Consider the following 21,833-nt stretch of genomic DNA (forward strand, 5'->3'; position numbering starts at 1 on the left):
TTTAAGTTATTATCTTTGTGTGGTTCTTCACAAGGCATCACTAACCTCTATTTTTTTATTTGAATTTGACTCCTTTGTGTCTTTGAACCCAAGTTAAGGCCTGAAATTCCTTTAGCTTGACATCACAAATCAACCCCAATAAGATATCTAGTTGGATGCTTTTTAATTGTTAAGAAACAAGTCTAATGAAACAAATTTATTCATAATTTTGATGTGGTTTATTGTGATTGCTTACATAATAAAAATGTTAAGAGATATCAAGAGTCTCCTCTAGCGCTACTCCTCAGTAGATGTGCCACTCACTATCTTGTCCACAAACAATATCATCATTTCAAAAATTTTAGTCCGACAACAGTAGGAATAGCTATTGTTACAATTTTAGTCTTTTTTTTTTTTTTTTTTTTTTTTGGTAGAAGGGAATTTCATTAAAGAAAAGAACTAAGGGGAACAAGGCAAATTAGAAGAGTATCTGCTATGGAACAAACCAGCTTTATCAAAGCTTAACAAGTCCAACAGACCCACAGGCGGGTCATGAAATAAAACAAAAGAACTATCTTATTGAGATCCTAACCGAGCCAAAAAATCAGCACAAGTATTAGCCTCACGGAAACAGTGACTGATTTGGACTTGGCCAATCTGAGATATCAATTGTCTGCAATCATCAAGGAGAGGCAATGCACAAATGTTAGCACTCGAAGAATTAGCCAAGAGCTGAACAACAGCCTTTGCATCAAGCTGAACATCCACGGCACTCAACTACATTTCATAACAAAGATTTAGACCGTCTCTAAGCCCCCATTTCATAACTGCATTCCATCCACTAGTATAGTCATCATCCAACCGTAATGGCCACAGTTTAAGCAATAATCCATCATCGAACACCATTGTATAGTGCTTCCTTATTGCACATTCTATTTTCAAGCTTCCATCTTAAACTTGAGGGGATATTAAAGGCATCAAACGTTAATCGTAATCAAAGTTTAAATTTGTTAATTAAATAAGCACAGTTCATATATATTTATACCTAATCTAGTTTATTGTAGGATTTAGCTAGGTCAATCATGTTATTTTATTTTATTTTTGTGTGTATTCGTATCTCTCTCTCTTAGTCCCAATCCATCAACTCTTATAATAGGAATGAAAATTTGATACTCAATCTCAATTCTAGAAGCCTCCCAAAGGTTTCAACCAAAAAAAGAAAAGAGAAAAAGACTTGTACCAGAAATAATAGAAAAATAGGCAAATGATAATAAATAAATAAAAATAAAATAAATGGTACAAAACAATAGAAGGCAAGTGGGTATGAGTGAGACTGAGCTGGAAGTGGGGTCCACAGAAGATGTGGAAGGGATAAAGCTGATAGACAGGCATGTGCTGGAGTCGGTCACACACACACACACAGTGCCGTACTGCAGTCCCCAGTTCCATGCCTGGCACTTGCTGCAGGAGACCCCTGCTCCCTCCCTTCTTATTTAACGTACACATACACATCATATTTCATCAAACAAACAAACAAAGAAAACAATTTTGATTAAATTGGAAGAAATAGTATACTGTATACAAGGAAGGAGACTATATAAATAAATATAAATATAAAGAGAGAAAGAGTAAAATAGAGTGAATGTGCGTTGTCGTATGGATGATTATCACTTTTATTTTTTGGTCAAAGAAGTTGGAGACAGCTGCCCCAACTGCCAGATCATACCCCACTCTCTTTTAGTTTCTACCCTACTCCTCACGTGTACTTTCTCCCCTGGGTTTTTTTAAAAACTAAAAACAAAAACATCCATTATTGTCCCTCTTCATCACACGCTTCGGTTAATAACTCTGGATAATATACACAGGTTAAAATAAGAACTTAAGCTTTATGTCTATGTGCCTCACCTCAATCTTTCATGGTAAACCCTTTTTTCTATTTATTAATATCGTCATATTGAAGGATTTCTGGTAACTCTCTTTCTCTCTCTAGTATGAAATGAATGATATGAAAGGGCCCTTAATTAAAGCTCCGTTAACTTTTTCTTCAAACCTAAATGCATTTGTTTCTTTCTCTTATTTCTCTACTGCCATTCCGTTCCTTTTTATCTTTTATTTGTCGGACAAATGTGTCTCACTACTATTGGAATATTTGGATGCATTGCACAACCACACCTCTAAAATTTGTAAGGGGTCAAATCATAAAATCATTACCCTAAACCTTAACGTCCTCGACAAACCGACAACGTAATACTCTATATGTATAACTGGTTCACCACAAAACACATAACACAACCAATTATCAAGTGCTCTAACTTCTCTCTCTCTCTCTCAATGTTTGTTATGTTATATATGTAGTAGCTATATCTATATTGGGAGGGAACTCATGAAGTTACTCTAATCAAGATGTCTTCCTAATGTCAGATCCTCTATTGATGCCCTTTATTTCATTGAAAACCAGCTTCCAACATATATAATTACTATAAATTCAACAACTCATCTATTTCGGCTACCTCATTAACTTCACCTCATCACATTTACTGCTCATTAACTTTTTCGAATACCCCCTTTTTTTTTAATCTTCTCGAAAGAAATGCCCTACTGGTATTATTGAGTTTAACCTGTAGGTACAACATTCTTTTCTTTTCTTTTCTTTTCTTTTTTTATATATATTTTATTATTATTATATATATTCTTACAAGTGAAACTTTGAAAAATTGGATGGAAATTAAAACCAATAATTTTCACTTCATAAGCTGAAGTAATGCTCACACCATAGGTGGAGCTAAGGAAGTGCCAAGGGGGCCATAACCCTCTTAGCTTTTGAAATTTTTTATTAATTTTTTTTTTTTTTTTTTACATTTGCTAATAAATTTAAAAATTACACAAAAATATATTCGCCAGCCCTCCCGAAAAAATTTCCTAGCTCCACCACTAGCTCACACCATTCTTATCCCAAGTAGCACATTAAAAGAAAAAATACATTCACTTTCTATTTGCATGTTTAATTAGAGATGCACAGTGGATAACAATAATCCTGCGATATTAGTAATTAACATAGTTATAATAATACTTTTAGTCGCATTTTTGCCCTCTTTATTTAATGAATTATTTAGAGATAATCCTCTCTAATTTGAGGGTTAAGACAACTTTAAAACTATTAAATAATTAATAACAACCAACCGGCAATATAATAGATGTGTCATGATGTCATCATCCCCATGGGAACATATGACAGATTTATCTAGTAGGTCACATGATGCTATATATTACATTTACAGTCACTCGATGTAACCAAATATGTGATCCATCTCCCTTTAGCCTTAATAATCTTAAGTACTACAACTTTGTTGCTGAGTAACGAGCCAAAGATTCTTGTCACTTTATCGTTTTAAAACAATCAGAAAGGGATAATAATGTGGTGTATTGGCAGAATTGTCAGAAGGTAAAAGGATAAAGGAGAAAAAAAAAGCAGTTCAAATATGAAAATGCAAAAAAATAATAATAATAATAAATAAAAAATGGAAAATAAGTACTCGTCTCTTTATGTAATCTAAAATTTATATAATGTAATCTTATTTAAATAGAGAACTTAAATGTAGTACATTAAAGTTATATAATTTTAATTTGTGCTAAGTAAAATAAGATGAATAAATAGAAAAAAGAACCGGTTATATACCAAACAAGCTTAGTTTTAGTGTTGAGAACAACTTATTTAGTTAAAATTGAAATTTTTTTATTGAAAATAATGTAAATAAAACTAAAAACTAGTTAAAATAGTACAATAGTACCTAATAGTATTAAAAAGTGCAATGAGATCCATGAATAATAGCAAAAATAAGCTGATTAGTAAAAAAAACTAGGATTTTCAGTTAATGCCTAACACAACCTTAATTAGGCGAACTGGTTGGGGATATCTATTGGTGATTGTTAACAGAAGAAAGCCGCACATGCAATAGTATAGATTGGCCTTTATATGTATATTATATGTATGTATGATCATTCAATATAGACCTGGGGAGTGGGACCAGTAATAAAAACTGGCAGAGGATGACTAAAGTTAGAACTTAGAACAGCTAATAATCTCTTCCATTGATAATTGAAAATGATATATGTAATGTAGCTAGCTAGCGACGTCTCACGTATTTTGCAATCAAAGCTTAACACCCTATATATGTCTCTCGCTGACCCCAAACTTACATTACCTACTACTTCATCATGTGACTATTTGCCCATATTCTCTCTCTCTTTCTATTCATATTTTGCTACTTCCATTAAATTATGAACTTCAATACAGCCTAGACATTATTGTATGAATTGTTGGGTTATACGTGTGAGTATGACTTGTTCATGGCCTACAAAGAGGTCTTGAAGTACACAGAAAGGTAGAGACTCACACGTGAAGGGGAGATTGTTAGGTTACACGTGTGAGTGAAGTCTCACATTGAATAATGATGAGAAGAATGAGTAGTTAATATAACATAATTGAACACATACTCATTGGGGCTTAGACTTTTTGGATTAAAGTGTGTCTCTATATATTTTATTAATTATTCAAGGAAGCTCCTTAAGGTATTTATATCTCCCCAACATGAATTATATCTTACGTGACTCATAATCCTTTTTTGTTTTAAATTATTTATTTAAATGAGATTAATTAAGTATATTTAACATTTGTTAACCTTAAAACACTAATGAATGAATGTTAGTATTGAGTTTATTATATATATACAAAATCCAACAATCTATTACTATGGCCTATTTTTATTAGGGAATCTCATCTCATAGCTGGGGTTGGCTTTGCCTACGCCTGTTTCAGTTAACTTAGCTTTGAATTTTAAATAATTATGCATCGATTTTGGTGTGGTAGTTGATGTAAAGACTATAGTCTATATAGGGGTAACAAACTTAGAAGAAGGTTTATAAATGGCAAAGTGAAGGGTGGTCTGTCGTTTTACGATCGATCTCTGAATCATTACCAAAGACATGCCTAGCTAGTTTATTAATTAAATTAACATTTAGTACACAAATGGATGTTTCTGGGACCTCATATTCCTGTCTTGAGATAGTATAAGCTGACCCTACTGACAAACAAGCACTAACTAGCAAATTATCCTTCAAATAAGTTGGATGAAATGTATGCCTCATATAGAAAAATTTTCCCACATAAATTTATCAATATGTCACTATCCAACAGATAAGATGGTTAGGACCATACATCGATCATATTGATTGGCTGCTAAATGAGAAGCAAATTTGGGTTTCAACTAACTAATTAGCAACTTCTTACTTCTTCGTATATTAAATGCATGAAAAGGGACCTACAAACCACAAGATGCTTAATTTCCAATATCCACAGCCTTATGACATGCTACGACAATAATTTCTCATGTTTTAGCTAATTGTTCTGTGCATTTACATGATTCATCCTTCTTGATAAGTTATTATACTTATTTTCAAATTATAATACTTTAGTGTATGTGTATTGGATATATTTTTTGTGTGTTCAATAGTCATATGTCTTGGATTTATTAGTACTTATCTAAACCTGTTTGTAGTTTTTGAGCTTCTTTGCAATACCATACAGTCAATCAAATGACTTTTCCTTAAACTTTTCAAATTGACCTTACTCATTAATTTTGGCTCAGGTTTTAACATTTAATTACAAATTGAAGGAAAAGTAGTAGGTATTAGTCTATTAGATGACCTTTTTTTTTTTTACTTAATGTGCATTCAAATGAATGCTTTGAATAAATTGAGCTATCACATAATCTATGATACATCAACTTTGACCACAAAATAAAAACCAAGATAGCTAGACCACAGTATTCCAATTGGATGACCAGTTACTTGTTTGTACCATGTGTTAGTTGTGGCTCGACCTTCTTAATTAAGGTAGGAAAAGTCAGGAATTTAAACTTGAAATTAAAACCTGGTCATAGAAATCCTTATCCTTTCGGCCAATGTTTTCTAAAGAAGCCGGTAAGTTGTTACCGCCATGCGACATAAAATATTTTTTATGGACGAATGTTATACGTTTCCAACTTTCCATTCACATTGACTTTACTCATAATAATGAGCATTTGTTCATGCTCTGTTTTGTTTTGTTTTGTTTGTTTTTTTTTTTTTTTTTTTTTTTAGATCGTTACAATATGTTGTTGTAGGAGTAAGGGCCCAAAATAGTATATTGGGTCTTGAGCCATATCCGAGGGCATTGATAGGTCCAAGGAGAAGCTAATAAGTTGTTAAATTTTCTCAATTAAAGTCTCAAAGATGGGGAACAAGTGAAAGATTGTCCGAGGAGGAACTCCTTCTCGGATATGATGAATGTAGTTCACAATACGTACTCCATCAGTTAGTGTAATCCTCCAAGAAGCTCTCATGATAGAGACAAGCCTCATGAATATACGAGAAGGAAGGAAACCTAAAAATATCTAAGGGAAAGCTACCATCACCGCATTAAATACACTGCAACTACTTTTCTATCCTCATTTATGTGGAGAGGACTTTTGAACAGCGCTACCTTGACTACCACAACTTACAGAAAACCAGAGAGGGTGTCTGATGGGACAGGTACTCAAGTAAGGGATCGGATGATCAACAGGTGTAGAGTGAAGATAATCCAAAGGAGGATATATAAGATGAAAGACTCATCATGGAGAGGAGATCAGAAAAAGAAACAAAAAACATTGTAGCAATCTAAATTTTCTCTGTATCCAACTGTGATCAATATATATAATTGTGATCTCCTCGGACTGGAAGTCCATTGACATCAAAAACTTCTTATTTGTGTTTAATTGTCATTTAATTCAATACTAGTCGTTGTTTAACTCATTAAAACCTAGTTCTTTAACCCACTCTCTACAAATTTATTGTATTGGGCTCATTGGGCCGAGATCCCACATATTTTGGACTTGGGCCACAAATCGAGACCCTACAATTGGCGTCGTCTGTAGGAAGAACTTGTATGATAGTGAAAACAACAATCAACTATGGCAAATTCAGGCTCACATCGGGCAAAATCCATAGCATCTCAACGTGAAAATCCTTTCGCCAACCTTGAGCTTAGGAGAGATCAGGAGGGCAGCGTGCACGTTACGCACACAAGCAAAAGCCGTTCTCGAGTTGGGAGTCACGTCTCTCAAGAACAACACAATAAAGCCATGCAAAGGGAAATCGACCAGCTTAGGAAGAAGTTACGCCATGCACAACGAAAACGAACTCCCATCCCATCTGATTCCTCTTCCGACAATGAGAAGGATAGCGGTTATTGATGTAGATCAAGGATTCCTCCTAGCAAATCCTTCTCATATGAAGAGGAGCATCATAGTGAACGTCGATGCAGAAGCCCCATTCACAGAGGATTGGGAAATGATGCGATGAGCAAAACTTTAAACCAGATTGCCAAGTCACCATTCACGAATAGGATCGAAAGGGTAACCCCTCCTCGGCGTTTCCATCAGCCAACATTCACCATCTACAATGGGCAAACAGACCCGGTGGAGCATGTGAGTCATTTCAATCAGAGAATGGCTGTCTATTCCAAGGACGAAACCTTGATGTGCAAAGTATTCCCATCCAGTTTGGAACCCGTAGCGATAAGATGGTTTAATGGCTTGAGGACGGGTTCAATAAATTCCTTCAAGGAGCTCACTCGAGCGTTTGGCTCCCATTTTATTACGTGTACCAAGATCCCTCAGCCCTTAGACTCCCTACTGTCTTTGTCCATGCGAGAAGGGGAGACCCTGAAAACATACTCGAACAGGTATTAGGAGATGTACAATAAGATACAGGGTAACTTTAAGGACATCGCCATCAATACCTTCAAGAGTGTCCTCCCAACCGAGCATGGTTTAAGGAAATCCCTAATAGGAAAACCAGTTACCATTCTGCACCAGCTTATGGACCAGATTGATAAGTATAAAAGGATTGAGGAAGACCAGCAACTGGGTAAAGGAAAGGCTAAAGTTATCCCTCAAGAAATGAGGGATTTCAGGTCGGACCGATTCAATAACAACCAGCATCAGAGAGATTTTATTGGACAATCAGGGTCTACCAACACCCAGACCGTTAATGCAGTATTCCGAGAACTAGTGCATCAGGTTCTAGAGAAGATTAAGAACGAGTCATTCTTCAAATAGCCAAACAAGATGGTCGGAAACCCTTGAGATGCAACCAGAGCCTTTATTGCCAATATCATCAGGACCAAATGCACACTACGGAAGACTGCAGGAATCTGTGGGACCATTTGGACCAGTTGGTTCGAGAAGGGAAGTTGAAGCAACTGCTGCACCATTCTAGTGGTCAAGCGGGGCAAACAGGTTCGGATCCCCTAAGAGATTCTTCTTCAAGACCTCCTTTGGGAACGATCAATGTCATCTTCGCTGCCCCGATAGGACCGGTTCATATCCCTCCAGAATGATGTCTGTGGCTCCGCTATCATCCGAAGACAGCAATTCAGAACCAAAAAGAGCCAGAATAGAGGCCCCGCTGGTTCTAGACTTCTCGAGCGACGATAAGATTGGAACTATCCAACCCCATGACGATACTTTTGTGGTCACACTCAAGATAGGGGGGGTACGATGTGAAAAGAGTGTTGGTAGATCAAGGAAGTGCTGTCAAGATAATGTACCCTGACCTGTACAAGGGATTGAATCTAAAACCCGAGGACCTAACAACATGCAACTCCCCACTAGTAAGCTTCGAGGGGAAGATAGTTACTCCAAGAGATCAGATTAGACTGCCCATACAGACCGGTTCGGATGTGGTGGAAGTGGACTTCATTGTGGTGGATGCTTATTCACCTTATACGGCTATTATGGCCAAGCCTTGGCTTCATGCCTTGGAAGCCATTTCTTCTACCCTTCACCAGAAGATGAAATATCAAAAGTAAAAAAAATAAAGCTAAAAGGGCTAAATCCCCTTCTAAAGAGACTGATCTTAAAGGTACCCCACCTGGATCTCCTACCCAAGTTGGACAATGAAAACCGTCGCTCCACTCCCCTGAAACAATCAGATAGTCATCCTTCATGCCCTTATTAGACTTGGGGAGACAGGATATCAGCCAAACGACCTCAGACCGGGACTTGAGGTAGTATCCCGCACCAGCGAGCTTGTGGCACTCGTACATGTGAACCACATCGTGCCACGTGAACCCTAAGCCCAGCTGCTTAATGAGAGTGTCTACGCAACCCAAGACCCTAAATAGGTTAAGGGCGCACTGGTAAGGGGTCAATTTGTGGTTAATCAAATAGTCCCTAGTTATCTTACCCATAAGAAGTTTCATTCCTCCCTCTATGAAAGCAATCATGGGAATAATGACTTGACCCACGTCCTTATTAGTAAGTACTCGGTCCGAGGGACAGTATTCTAAAACCATCCCTTATGGGATACGATACTTAGCCCTAAAACCCTCCATACCAGCCGATGAGTCTACTAAGTACTTGAACCTACCCATCAAACTAAACAGAAAGGCCGAGAAGAAAAAGGAGAATATAAAAAAATAAAGACTTATGGTAACACGTGTGTTAATCTCTGAAACTTTCAGAAAATTTTCGAAGACTTTTTACAGGAAACAGTTATGTAGACTCAAGAGTTTAAAGCGTTTTGTAAGACGGGGCACTGTAATTCTTTGAAGCTCTTGAGGATTTGTGAAGAAAAGAGGAAAATGGGTTCTCTCTAGGCTTTATATAAAGGGAGAAGATGAGTGGGAATACTCCCGTTCAAAATACTAGGAAAAATGTCAGCCATTGGATTGGCGTTTCACCGTTGGATGCGGGGGACATAAAGTTGTCTAGAGTAATTAATAACGCCTCGTGGACTACAAAGCGTTAGTGATAATTGTGAGGCATGTAAAACCACATTCTCACACGTGTAAATCAAAAAATCAATTGATCTTATCTCTTAAAAATCAAAACCCCACTTTTTCTCCTCAGATGGGAGAGAAAAACCGGAATTTTCAGGGGCTATTGTAGGGACAAGGGCCCAAAATAGTATATTGGACCTTGGGCCTTATCCGAGAACATTGATAGGTCCGAGGAGGAGCTAATAAGTTGTTAAATGTTCCCAATTAAAGTTTCAAAGATGGGGAACAAGTGAAAGGTTGTCTGAGGAGGAACTCCTCCTCGGATATGATGAATGTAGTTCACAATACGTACTCCATCAGTTAGCGTAATCCTCCAAGAAACTCCCATGATAGAGACATGCCTCATGAATATACGAGAAGGAAGGAAACCTAAAAATATCTAAGGAAAGCTGCCACCACCGCATTAAATGCACTGCAACTACTTTTCTGGCCTCATTTATGTGGAGAGGACCTCTGAACAGCGCTACTATAGCTACCACAACTCACAGAAAACCAGAGAGGGTGTCTGATGGGACAGATACTCAAGTAAGGGGCGGATGATCAATAGGTGTAGGGTGAAGATGATCCAAATGAGGATATATAAGGTGAAAGGCTCTTCATGGAGAGGAGATCGGAAAAAGAAAGAAAGAACACTGTAGCAATCTAAATTATCTCTATATCCAACTGTGATCAATATATACAATTGTGATCTCCTCGGACTGGAAGTCCATTAACATCAAAAACTTCTTATTTGTGTTTAATTTCCATTTAATTCAATACTAGCCGTTGTTCAACTCATTAAGACCTAGTTCTTTGACCCACTCTCTACAAATTTACTGTATTGGGCTCATTGGTCCGAGATCCTACATATTATGGGCTTGGGCCACAAATCGAGACCCTATAGTTGCTAAACTCATAGTTTAAACTCTTTCCCCCACTGTGGTTTCCAGCTAACTCTACTAGTAAAGTCTCTGATGGTTGTATAAGAGATTTAGAGTTCAATCCCCACCTACACTAAAAACTGATTGGTGTCTTGGTTTAATGATAAAGAACTATCATCAGGAGCAAACGCCATAGGTTGAAATTCTCTCCAAAAAAAAAAAAAAACTATTTCCCCCACTAAATCTTCAAGCATTTTGTGCGTGAAGATGTATAAATTAAAGTATAGGGCTCTTGGTTTGTGATCCTAAAATAAGCTAAAAAAATATTTTCTATCGTTTAACTCACATGAAGAACAATTATTTTTTCTTATAATTCCAATAATAATATGAAGAAAAAAAAAACTATTTATAAAAACATATGAAAAATTAATTAGAAAATGACGGGTTTAAGCAAAATAAGTCATTTGAAAAAAAAATAACAATTAGTTGACACCTGTCAACAAAGAGGTAACAAACCATCAACAGTCATAAATGACTAATCTGTGGAGAGAAAATGGGGTGAAAAGAAAGAGTTACCATTGTGAGAGGTTTTTTGTGGTATTTCATTTATTTGTGGTGATTTATTGAGTATAACCTTTCAGAAAACGTTTCTGGTTCTCAAAAAGTGGAAAAGATGTTCTAATATATTTGTCTTGTTTTTCATTGACACAACAAAAAAAAAAAAAAAAACGTTTTCCTTTCATGTAAGTTTTATATATCTACAAAATAATGATATTAAAGTTTCACCGTTGCCATGGTTTCTTCATGCAATGGAGTATAAGTAGATAATAAATGAATCAAGTTGTTTATAAATAATTTAGGCTAAACTTGATAAAAATATCGTTCATGTTTGTTTGTTTATAACAAGCAAGCTTAAGCTTGTTTAATAAACAAGCCAAGACCAAACAACAACAAAAAATTGATCATGAATAGGCTCATTAACAATAAGACTTAATACAAAACATGTTGAGTTTAAGCTCGTGATAATAAGCTTGATATACATATGACAGATCAAACTTATCTTACTAAGGCTTTAGTTAATTAGAAGCTCATGAGATAACTTTTCCAAACCAAAATTGAAGGGCTTTAATTACTCTTTCTTTTTTATTAGCCAGCGACATGCGACAATGTCCATGAGTACCATCCTCCTCTTTAGTTAGGTCTTTTCTTCTTTTCCCATTCCCATCTAATCAAACCACATTTGAACTAGATTTTCCAAGCTCCTCCTTCCCCTTTCCTCACCTTACCAAATCACTATCTATTTTGTTTGTTTTAGTTCAAATCCCCACTTCCCCTAGCTCAATCACCTCAATGTCATCATCTAGTGTCTACTTTCTACAACCTAAAGTTGTAGGCTTCCTCGGCTTGTTTACAGTTTGAAATATAAAAATTTAGTACAACAACAATAAAAAAGCTTTAATTTGAGGTTAATTCGTTTACGGCCCAAAAAAATATCTCATTACAATAACATTACACTTACCCTATGTTTAGACTTAGAATTGTAATATATTCGGATCACCTCCATTTTTTTCTCTCTTTCCCATCCCCGAAACTTAGAAAGTGTAGAGACAAAGCTATGGTCCCCCAGTTGCCAAAAGACCATGCGGAGGCCGAGGTGACCATAAGACTAATGGACTAAACAAAAAAAATTTAATGTGAAAAAGAGATACACTGAATCACACCCTTTTATATATTTATTTATTTATAATTAATAGTTATGCAACATTACTGCTCCAATTGGACGGTTGACCGTTGACTTTTCCCGTGATTTTATCCCTCCCTCCGTTTCCAAATTTCCCCGTTCCGTTTCTGCCACTACGTTACACATTCTAAGCAATGCAGTTTTCTATGGTAATATAGGTGATTATGAGAACAACCTTAGGGCTAATTAGTCATTGCCGTACTAGCCTTAAATAATAAAACCAAAGGTGAAGCGATGAGGGATATTGAGGGACATAATAATAGTAGAAAAACCCACACCCACGCTCATGATTGCGCGTGGTATGGAATAATATAAGGTAATGATATTCACGTAGTAAGCACACATTATAATGGGCGCGTGAGAAAGTGAAGTTTGGAAAAATAATGTAACGAGGTGGGGGCTGCTGTTTTGTATATAATTCATGTCCGTATTATGAGAGCCCCTTTCCTCTTTTTCTAACTTTTGCTTTCTCTTCCCTCCTAATATTTCACTTCTCTTTCTTTTTTTTTTTTTCATCTCTCTGTCTCTCTCTCTCTCTTTCTTATTATCAATACCACTGCTCCTTCCATCACCACCAAATCCAAATTCACCACCTCTAATATCTTGAAAAGATCCATCTAGGTTTAGTGGGTCTTCCTCATATTCATCTTGTACCACAACTAAAATAGTCTAGATCCATCTTCGTGCCATAGTGCTAGCTAGGACTTATTTCATTATTGACACAGCACACACATACACAACTAGTAGTACCTACTACTACTAGTACTACTACTTCTGCCCACTTTATTTGGAGAGATATCAAGGTGGTGTTGGTGGTGGAACAGATTTTGTAAGAGAAAATTTTGAGGAATTAAAGTGTCCAAATTTTAAAGATGACTCCAGCTAATTTGGCAGGGCAGTTTGGTGATACAACTTATACCAAGGTATTTGTTGGAGGCTTGGCTTGGGAAACCCAGAAGGAGACCATGAAGAAATACTTTGAACAGTTTGGTGAGATCTTGGAGGCTGTTGTCATCACTGACAAAGCCACTGGAAGATCCAAAGGCTACGGATTTGTATGCTTCTTCTTTTACTTTCTCTCACATTTTTGCTTGCATATAGATTTTGTCCAATTTATCTCACTATTCAATATCTTATATAGTATCTTTGTACTTTGTCCTTTTTTCACTAGATCGCGAGCCAAATGAAAGATCTAGAAGTGTTAATTTCTCAAAAGAAATGGAATTTATAAAACAAAAAAAGAAAAAATATTAATAACTCTTGTCTGTTCATAATTGTGATGGAAAATTAATGTTATTTCTATTTTAGGTAACTTTTCGAGAACCCGAAGCTGCCATGAGAGCTTGTGTTGATGCTGCTCCAGTGATAGATGGGAGGAGAGCTAATTGCAATCTTGCTTCTTTGGGTGTTCAAAGATCCAAACCTTCAACACCAAAGAATGGTATACTACTTTTTATTTCTTTTTCTTCTCTTTCTGTTTTTTAATATTATTTATTTCATACTATATGGATTATATTTAGGTTATGCGATATGAATATGATACATCAGATCTGAGAAAAAAAAGTTCCATAAAATCTTCCATTTTATTTGTCACTATACAAAGATGCTTAATTTGAAGTCTACTATCCCCACAATTATTCGTTGACAATGCGAACAAGCTTAGTTGTTATGGATATTCCTTACTAATTATTGGTATTATAAAAATTAAATACTGTCATGTAAAATCTTGATCAGGCAATATTAAAAATATACTATTTTGAAAACACATATACACTTGGAAATGCAGCATGAATATTCTCCCAAAATGGGAAAGTTCTATTCTGCCTTTCAGGTAATAATTCCAGAAAGTACATTTCAAGAAAAATAAGTGGAAGAACAATTGTATGAATTCACAACATGCAAACAACTCAGCCACTTTGTACAAGAACTACATTTACTTCTTACCATATATATATATATATATATATATATATATATGTTTCATTAAAATGTATGATATATATAGTATATTCAAGTACAAACTGATCATATACATGTTCTCCAACATGCATATATGTATATAGGTGTTTAATTAATAAAGAGATGAATATATATATAATGATTGGTGATTTAAGCAGTAAAAAAGTAAATGTGTGTGATGAATTAATTAGAAATGAAATGGAGTGCAGGAGGAGGAGGTGGAGGAGGAGGAGGAGGAGGAGGCAGGAACTTTAGGGTAATGGGGTCATTTCAGACAGGGTTTGGCGGGGCAGTGGGAACAGCTTTTCCTTCAGCAGCAACCTTCCCTCATTATGCTATCCAACAAGGGATTCCTTACAATCTTTATGGGTATGTTTTCATTTTTTGTTTTATGAATATATACACACACTTACTTTTTTATTGTATTCCTCTTTGATTTCCCTCTACCTTTGCTTGTGTATACAATCATTCATGGGAATAACCTGCACGTGCATTGCCTATAATGCACACCCATCCATTCCAATCTCCCATTAAACTAGGCTTACTATATATCAAGCATGCTCCTCTCTCTCTCTCTCTCTCTCTCTCTCTATATATATATATATATATATACATACATCCACGTGTCCACTAATACATTTTGTTACCATGTTAATGGTCCCTCTTTCTCTCTCTAACTCTCTCACACGTAGAGAAGAGAACACATGCAGGTGTATGTGTAGGCAGTATTAATGTTATGTAAATCATTTTAAGCATGCACACCACCAAGCACGCTGTTCCGTGATGCTCATGCGCTTTTCTCTCTCTTTTAAAATAAAATTTTGAACTGATTTGTTTGGAATTTTGAGTTCCTTACTTATATCACAAGCTTCAAATTATATTCTAACTTTTTCCCTTTTTTCATTTCTTTGATCACTATTTCAGGTACTCTCCATACTCGCCAGACTACACTTACCCTACGGTTTGTACAAATTTCACCCTTTTTTTTTTTTTCTTTCTTTTGCTTTTTATTCACACTATATTTAATCTTGCTTCTTAGGATGCATCTCGAAGCATACTTTCAGTAGACCATGACCTTTTAACTTCCAATGATTTTACATATTTTTACACACCACAAAAGAATCTCCTCTTTATCAATAATATTAATATGCCAAATCGTTCGTTTTTATTTTTTATTTCATATCTCATTATTTCATACATCCGAATGTACAACAAACTTTTTTCCACCTAAATGTGGATCCAATGTAAAGGAGCTACATATGGAAACGAAACTTCTTTTCTTTTCTTTTATTCAGAAAAAAAGGTTTTAGTTCAATCTGAAAAATCTCTGTGACCCAATTGTAGAAGTATCATCGGTTATATATGTCATGAGTTACTTAATTAAACCTTGAAATCAATGAAATATGAAAACTGTCTTTGTTCAAAAGGCTAAGATGGCTCAAAATAAAAGAAACATTTTATTCTATGAGATCTTAAGATCCAATTAACTATATCTGCCTAGCTAGTCAGTAAGTGGGGACATTTTTGCCTTCGACCAAGCTGGCCAAGATGGTAAAGGCAGTTTTATTTATTTATTTATTTCAAAATCTTTTGTCATTTTTTCTTTGGAGTCATTCAATATATAACAACCACCAAAATTGACCCAAGATTTCTATCTTCCAACCACCACTTCGTAGCAACCACAGATACGTAATTTAATTTAAACTATTACTATTGCAACCTATCGAGATGACGGGGCAGCCTTTAAAATTTCTTGTTTTATTTATATCTCTAAATTCAATTCGTAGTGTTCAATATTAATGGGCTTACCAAATCAAACACCAACCACAATACGGCACTGTACTTTATTAAGTTTTTCTTCCTTTTTTTTTTTTTTAAAGAATTGATCTCACATATAAGCAAGGAAGAATGAGAGAGATGTGAGAAAATGATTGAGGCTGCACTGCACTGCACTAGCTTAGCTCTTAGCTAGTAGGGGACATGAACCTGGTAACCTGAATGCCACGTAGTGGTAATTAACAAAGAAAGAATGAAGTTGAGAGGTCAAAGCAGTCTTCTGTCTTCACCAATAATATTTGAATAACAGACTTCTTCTTGTGGTCCACTGACACTCTCTCTCTCTCTCTCTCTCTCTCTCAGAGTTACACTTTCACGGTCTTCTAAGAGTCCACACTCACTCACTGAGCAGTGAGAAATGAGAACCAGAATGTTTCCCACGCACAATGCCATGTTATGATTTGACCCACGAGAAAACAAAGCAAACATTTGGATTTTTTCTACTTAAATTCCTACGTAGCCGCCATATTTTAATAATACTATCAATAGGAATTCCGATTAAATAAATAAACCCTAGATTCACGTTTGAAATTTTAGTTGTCTGCGGATCCACTTCCATTCCATGCATATATAGTTCATTTGACAAGCAAATTATCAAACCATTAATTTCCATCATGAATAGGTTATATGTGCCCAAATGCATATGACTCTTGTAACTACTTTCATATATATACTTTGAAATAATGAATGAATGTATTTTATAAGTCACATATTCAATAATATAAATCTAAAATGATATATAGTGTAACATTATTAAAAAATTTTAAATGACCTGACACTACATATATGTTGTTGTGGCACATACAGAGCTACTACAGCGTGTATGGTGGAACAACCGCCCAATATCCCATGTATGGAACGGGGCCAGCTGGGGGGATGATTACTGGTGCGGCGGCAGCAGCTGCAGCATTCTACCCATATCTCCAGTTCGGAGAAGGGAGCGGTGGAGCAGCTGCCACTGGCTATACTTCTGGACAGACCGGTTATGGTGTCAATTACCCACACCACCTCTTTCAGTATTCAGCCCTCAACTCAGCAACTGGGGGGTACCCACAGCATTATGGTGCATCCATGTCTCTTGCACCTACACCTGCCTTGCAATCAGGTTTGTACTTCATAAACAGATACCTTACTTTCTTTTTTTTCATGATCTCTCCTGCTTATTCATTCTTTTCAAACTATATATATATATATATATATATAACGCATCATTATTTTGGGTGTTTTGATTTCTCTCTTTCTCTTGGTAGCATATGAAAAGTAATTTGGAAAATGTATCTTATGCATCACACACACACACACACTTATATATACTCTCTCTCTCCCAATGCGTAAGTCACGGTAAAATATATAGTACATATATCCAAGCCAATGCATGATATAATTATGCACATAGGCATTATATATATGGGAATAAAAGAGATACCTATATTCATCAACACATTATAAAACAAATAAATATCACCTTACTACTAATTTTAAACATGCCATTATATGTCCATGACTTTAGAATATTATAATGTTTTTGAATAAAAGTTTTGTGTAAAATGGCTTTTCAAAACTACTTTTTGAGTAAATGCATGTGTTTGTCACTGGGAAGTGGGAACTAATACAATGTTAGATCCACTAGTTTTCAAGGCATGATGTCTCCAATGTCACCTCTTGATTAGTTGATTGTTAATAGAAAATAATTTGTAAAACATACTCTTTGTTTGTATATATAGCAAAACCAAGCTAGCTAGATAATTCCCCAACATGCATGATAAATATTTTATAAATCAGTTCTTAATTTCAAGGTTGATTTTGTATATGTCATTTTAATTCAAGAGTTACTAATATCTTTGACAGTGTGTTTTGCTGTGCCACAGGCGTGACCATGGCTCTTCATGCACCAATTCCTCATCGCTAGACATTCATGTTGAACTACCTAGCTACATCAAAATTCTCAGCTGTTTCTTGAAGTCTCAAAAACCTTTGGCCTAACCATGGTTCTCTCTCTCTCTCTCTCACACACACTCTCTGTGTCTAACTCAAGCCCATTCATGTCAATTGGGCTTTTGCACACATACATGGCCCCCCATAGGGGCTAAATATCACCTCCAGAATTGGAGAGTCATGCATTTTTCCCCTTTGCATCTTTTTGAAAGAAAGGGTTCCTGGAAGAGAACCGAAGCATATGTGTAAGTAAACCAACTAAAGCTATTGGAATTAGCTAAGTTGGAAATAGTTTTTCAATCCTTGGCCCTTGAAAGGCCGAGTAAAGCAACCAACTTTTTAACTTTAGCCCAAGAAAGGCTAAACAAAAGCACATGGTTTGCAGAAAAAAAAAAATTGTAAATTCAACAACAGAAATAGCGAGCTCCTCACTTTGAAAATCAAGTTTTGGAATGGCTAATCCCTCCCAACTTCAGCTAATCACCTCTAGATGAAGAGGCAGTTTTAGCAAAATCATCATGGGGCATAATGGTGTGCCCCAACTTTTTTGTTGGTAGTTAACATCTAGTCTTAGGATTTTAGAGCTAGGACCAGTCATGTCTTTATAAAAAATGCTTTTTACCAACTTCATTTCAACTTTCACATTATGTTTTTAACCAACCATCTTCCCTTAGGGTAAGGGGAGGCAATCACTAACTCTTGTTTATTACTTTGTAAATTCATTGTGGCTAAACATGGGAGTTTAGCCCCATTTTACTAAAATTTAGGAGGGATAGTGTTTTTATATTTTTCTCTTGCATTTAGCTTTTAATATAGTTCATCATCAATTTGAGTACTCCATCAATGGATGTGGAGCTCAAAGCATGTGCATGTAACCCTGGGAGATATTTTGGTTCCCTTGGGTTCTTCTTCACTGACACACCAACCATGGTTAGGACTTAGGTCAACCTTGTCACCCTCTCTCTGCTGTCTGCTCTCTCTCTCTCTCTCTCTTTCTCTCATCATTTTCACCGCCACCGGCCACCACCAGCATCATATCTCTCTCTCTCTCTCTCTCCAACTCTTACTTGGAGATGGAACTTGATACTCTTAAATATTATGTATAAGCCCTATGGATTGGATTGTAATTAGGGATGCTCTTAGGACAACTAAGATTCATTCTCTATCCATGCTGGTTGAGAATGGATAAGATACTTAATTCTACTATGTTTTTAATTTGAGACTGCTATGCTTACTCCTGCGAATGTTTAATTTGTCCATGATAAGCAAAGTTAAATGCTTCCAAAAGTTCAGAAATTTTGCCGTGGTTCAATTGAGATTTTTTTTTTTTTTAGTGACTAGTCGAGTTACATCCCATGTATGCAAAATAAGCATGAGAATTACTATGTATGTAAAAGTCTTATTGATCCGAATAACGTACGTTTTCATTGGTGTAGTAACAAGAAAGTAAATCCACGTAATATATTATAGATAGCGGACAATTTTTTAGATTGCTTTGTTATCATTTCTTGAAAGCTAGAAAGTAGTACCTTAAGTTATTGTGGACTTGCTTATACTTAAATAAGATTGCAATTCACTATACTACGATAACGAATCACGTGACATGTTGCATGTCTTGTATATGAGTCGAGGGAAATTGATCATAATTCATAATCCTCCTTTTTCTTCTCTCTCTGCGCAAAAACATAGGATACTTGTACAGTAGGAGGCAAAATCTTCTGTTTGTTATCTTGATTTTGTCAAAAGTTGAAAAGAAGCTACACGACGATGTAGTCCTCTCTATCACCTGCTTTTCCTTCTTTCTTTCTTTCTTTCTCTCTTTCTCTCTCTCTATATTTTTTTGGAGATGACAACCGCAGTGAGTGACTACCGCACCAATCTCATATGCATCCTTCGTTATTTCACACACACACACATATATATATATATATGTGTGTGCGCGCGCGCACGCGCGGTTGATGTTTCAACTTTCTGCCCTATGACTGCCTAATTCCATCTGCTGTAATATCAATGTCATGCATTTTTTGAGAGGGCCATGATTATTTCACATCTAGTTAACTGTGTTCATATTTTTTTCACATCATATCTACTCTTTTTATAATATATGTACAATATGAACATCTGGCGTTAAAAGTGTGAACATGGTATGAAACGTTTCACTTTGATGATAATATGCATGACATGTTTACAATAATTAGCCTTTTTGAGCCAAGCATTTTCCCCCCTGATCAGCCATTACAACTCCTTTTCGGAAATTTCCTAGTTTCCTTTCCTAGGGTGTACGATACGTCGATATCTCAAGCGTGCAAGATTTCATGGTTCTTGGTTCCTTTTCATGTCTACCATTTCTGGAGGGAATCCTTCAATTGTTCCATTTTGACTTTGCTCTAGGTTGCTTGCAACTATTAAACTTGCTAGGCTGCTAAAGAATTTACAGCTCATATATAATTGATTCGTTGAAATTTTGCATTGAATTTATAGTCCATCTCATATACAAATATAATTGATAATTGGGATATCTGGTTTAATTTCTGCTAGTATTATAGTGTACCCTCCTTTTGTGGTGACTTTGAAGCTCATGTTGATAATTCTGGATATGTATATTTTTCGCTTCACAATGTGTAGAACTTACAACTATACAAGACTCACACATAAGAGATACCTTTTCTTATGTTTGATGACCTCATCTATTCTTTTCCTTCAAGTAATTACTCAGAGAGAGAGAGAGAGAGAGAGAGAGAGAGCTTAGGATCCTTTGGAAAGAGCTCTGAAAGATTCCTGAAATTCTAGAGGTAATTTGTTTTTCTCTTGGATGAAAACTTTTTCCACTAAAAATAGACGGGACTCTCGAAAGCGCAACGAAAGCTGTGTGACTATTCATTTTTATCTTTTTGTGTCGACTGATACTTTTTTTTTCTTCTTGTGTCGACTGATGCTATATATATATATATATATATATATATCATATATATATATTGCATTATGCCTTAACATATTTTCAAAACTAATTGTAAGTTACCAATCAAGATAATAGGACCATCACTTTTTACTACCATGACTTTACACATGCTTGAACTTAAATGTAACTTGTAATAGAAAATACATGTAATACAAATAGTTTGGGCGGAAACACCAATAATTCATTTTTAAGGATACAATTTATTTTGCTGAAAACTGAAAACACTGTAATAAATTTTTTTTTTTTTTTTTTTTTTTGGTAGAAAGGAAACTTCATTTTAAAGCTAAAAAGCAGGGCAAAACCTGTTAGTACACAGATTGTGGTTATCAGCCTCAAAAACACTTAAAATGTCCCCAGGCAGACTGGAATACAAAATAAAATCCATAGATTGCGAATAACCAATATTAGCTAGACTGTCTACACACCCATTAGCTTCACGGAAAATGTGCTTAATCCGACAGTGGGGGATTTGGGACATCAACTGTCTAACTCATTTTAAATATGTGAATAGTGCCATATGACTCATTTTTAATGAAAAAATTGCTGAAAAGTGAGATTTGTGGGTCTCGTGAACAGTGCATGGAACCCACTAGTGTGCACTGTCCACCGCTTATTTTGCTGGGTGAACAGTGTTAAGATAGAAAAGTCAAAAATCACGGCTCAAAAAAAAAAAGGAAACGCAGACGCAAAATGCGCTGCTTT

General features: G+C 35.6%; 1 protein-coding gene across 2 annotated transcripts; it reads left to right on the forward strand.

The window, feature by feature from the left end:
• Nucleotides 1-12,908: 12,908 nt before the first annotated feature.
• Nucleotides 12,909-19,484, forward strand: LOC115959518 (RNA-binding protein 24). Of its 2 annotated transcripts, none has more exons than XM_031077949.1 (6): nucleotides 12,909-13,497; nucleotides 13,751-13,883; nucleotides 14,611-14,770; nucleotides 15,326-15,362; nucleotides 17,045-17,342; nucleotides 18,106-19,484. In XM_031077949.1, exons 1-6 carry the CDS (start codon nucleotides 13,315-13,317, stop codon nucleotides 18,144-18,146), a joined length of 852 nt encoding a protein of 283 aa, XP_030933809.1. In that variant the 5' UTR covers nucleotides 12,909-13,314; the 3' UTR covers nucleotides 18,147-19,484. The 2 variants fall into 2 exon arrangements, with proteins under 2 accessions (XP_030933809.1, XP_030933810.1); XM_031077950.1 differs by having other exon boundaries at nucleotides 12,911-13,497; nucleotides 18,086-19,484.
• The last annotated feature ends 2,349 nt before the right edge of the window (nucleotides 19,485-21,833 follow it).

The sequence above is a fragment of the Quercus lobata genome, chromosome 9 (assembly GCF_001633185.2).
Source record: "Quercus lobata isolate SW786 chromosome 9, ValleyOak3.0 Primary Assembly, whole genome shotgun sequence".
In the NCBI taxonomy this organism is placed as follows: Eukaryota; Viridiplantae; Streptophyta; class Magnoliopsida; order Fagales; family Fagaceae; genus Quercus; species Quercus lobata.

Excerpts from the sequence above, each read along its gene's own strand:
- LOC115959518 (XM_031077949.1), top strand. The coding sequence starts at position 13,315 with ATGACTCCAGCTAATTTGGCAGGGCAGTTTGGTGATACAACTTATACC. Across the intron at positions 13,498-13,750 it reads GATCCAAAGGCTACGGATTT|GTAACTTTTCGAGAACCCGA; the intron begins GTATGCTTCTTC and ends TTTCTATTTTAG. Across the intron at positions 17,343-18,105 it reads TACACCTGCCTTGCAATCAG|GCGTGACCATGGCTCTTCAT; the intron begins GTTTGTACTTCA and ends GCTGTGCCACAG.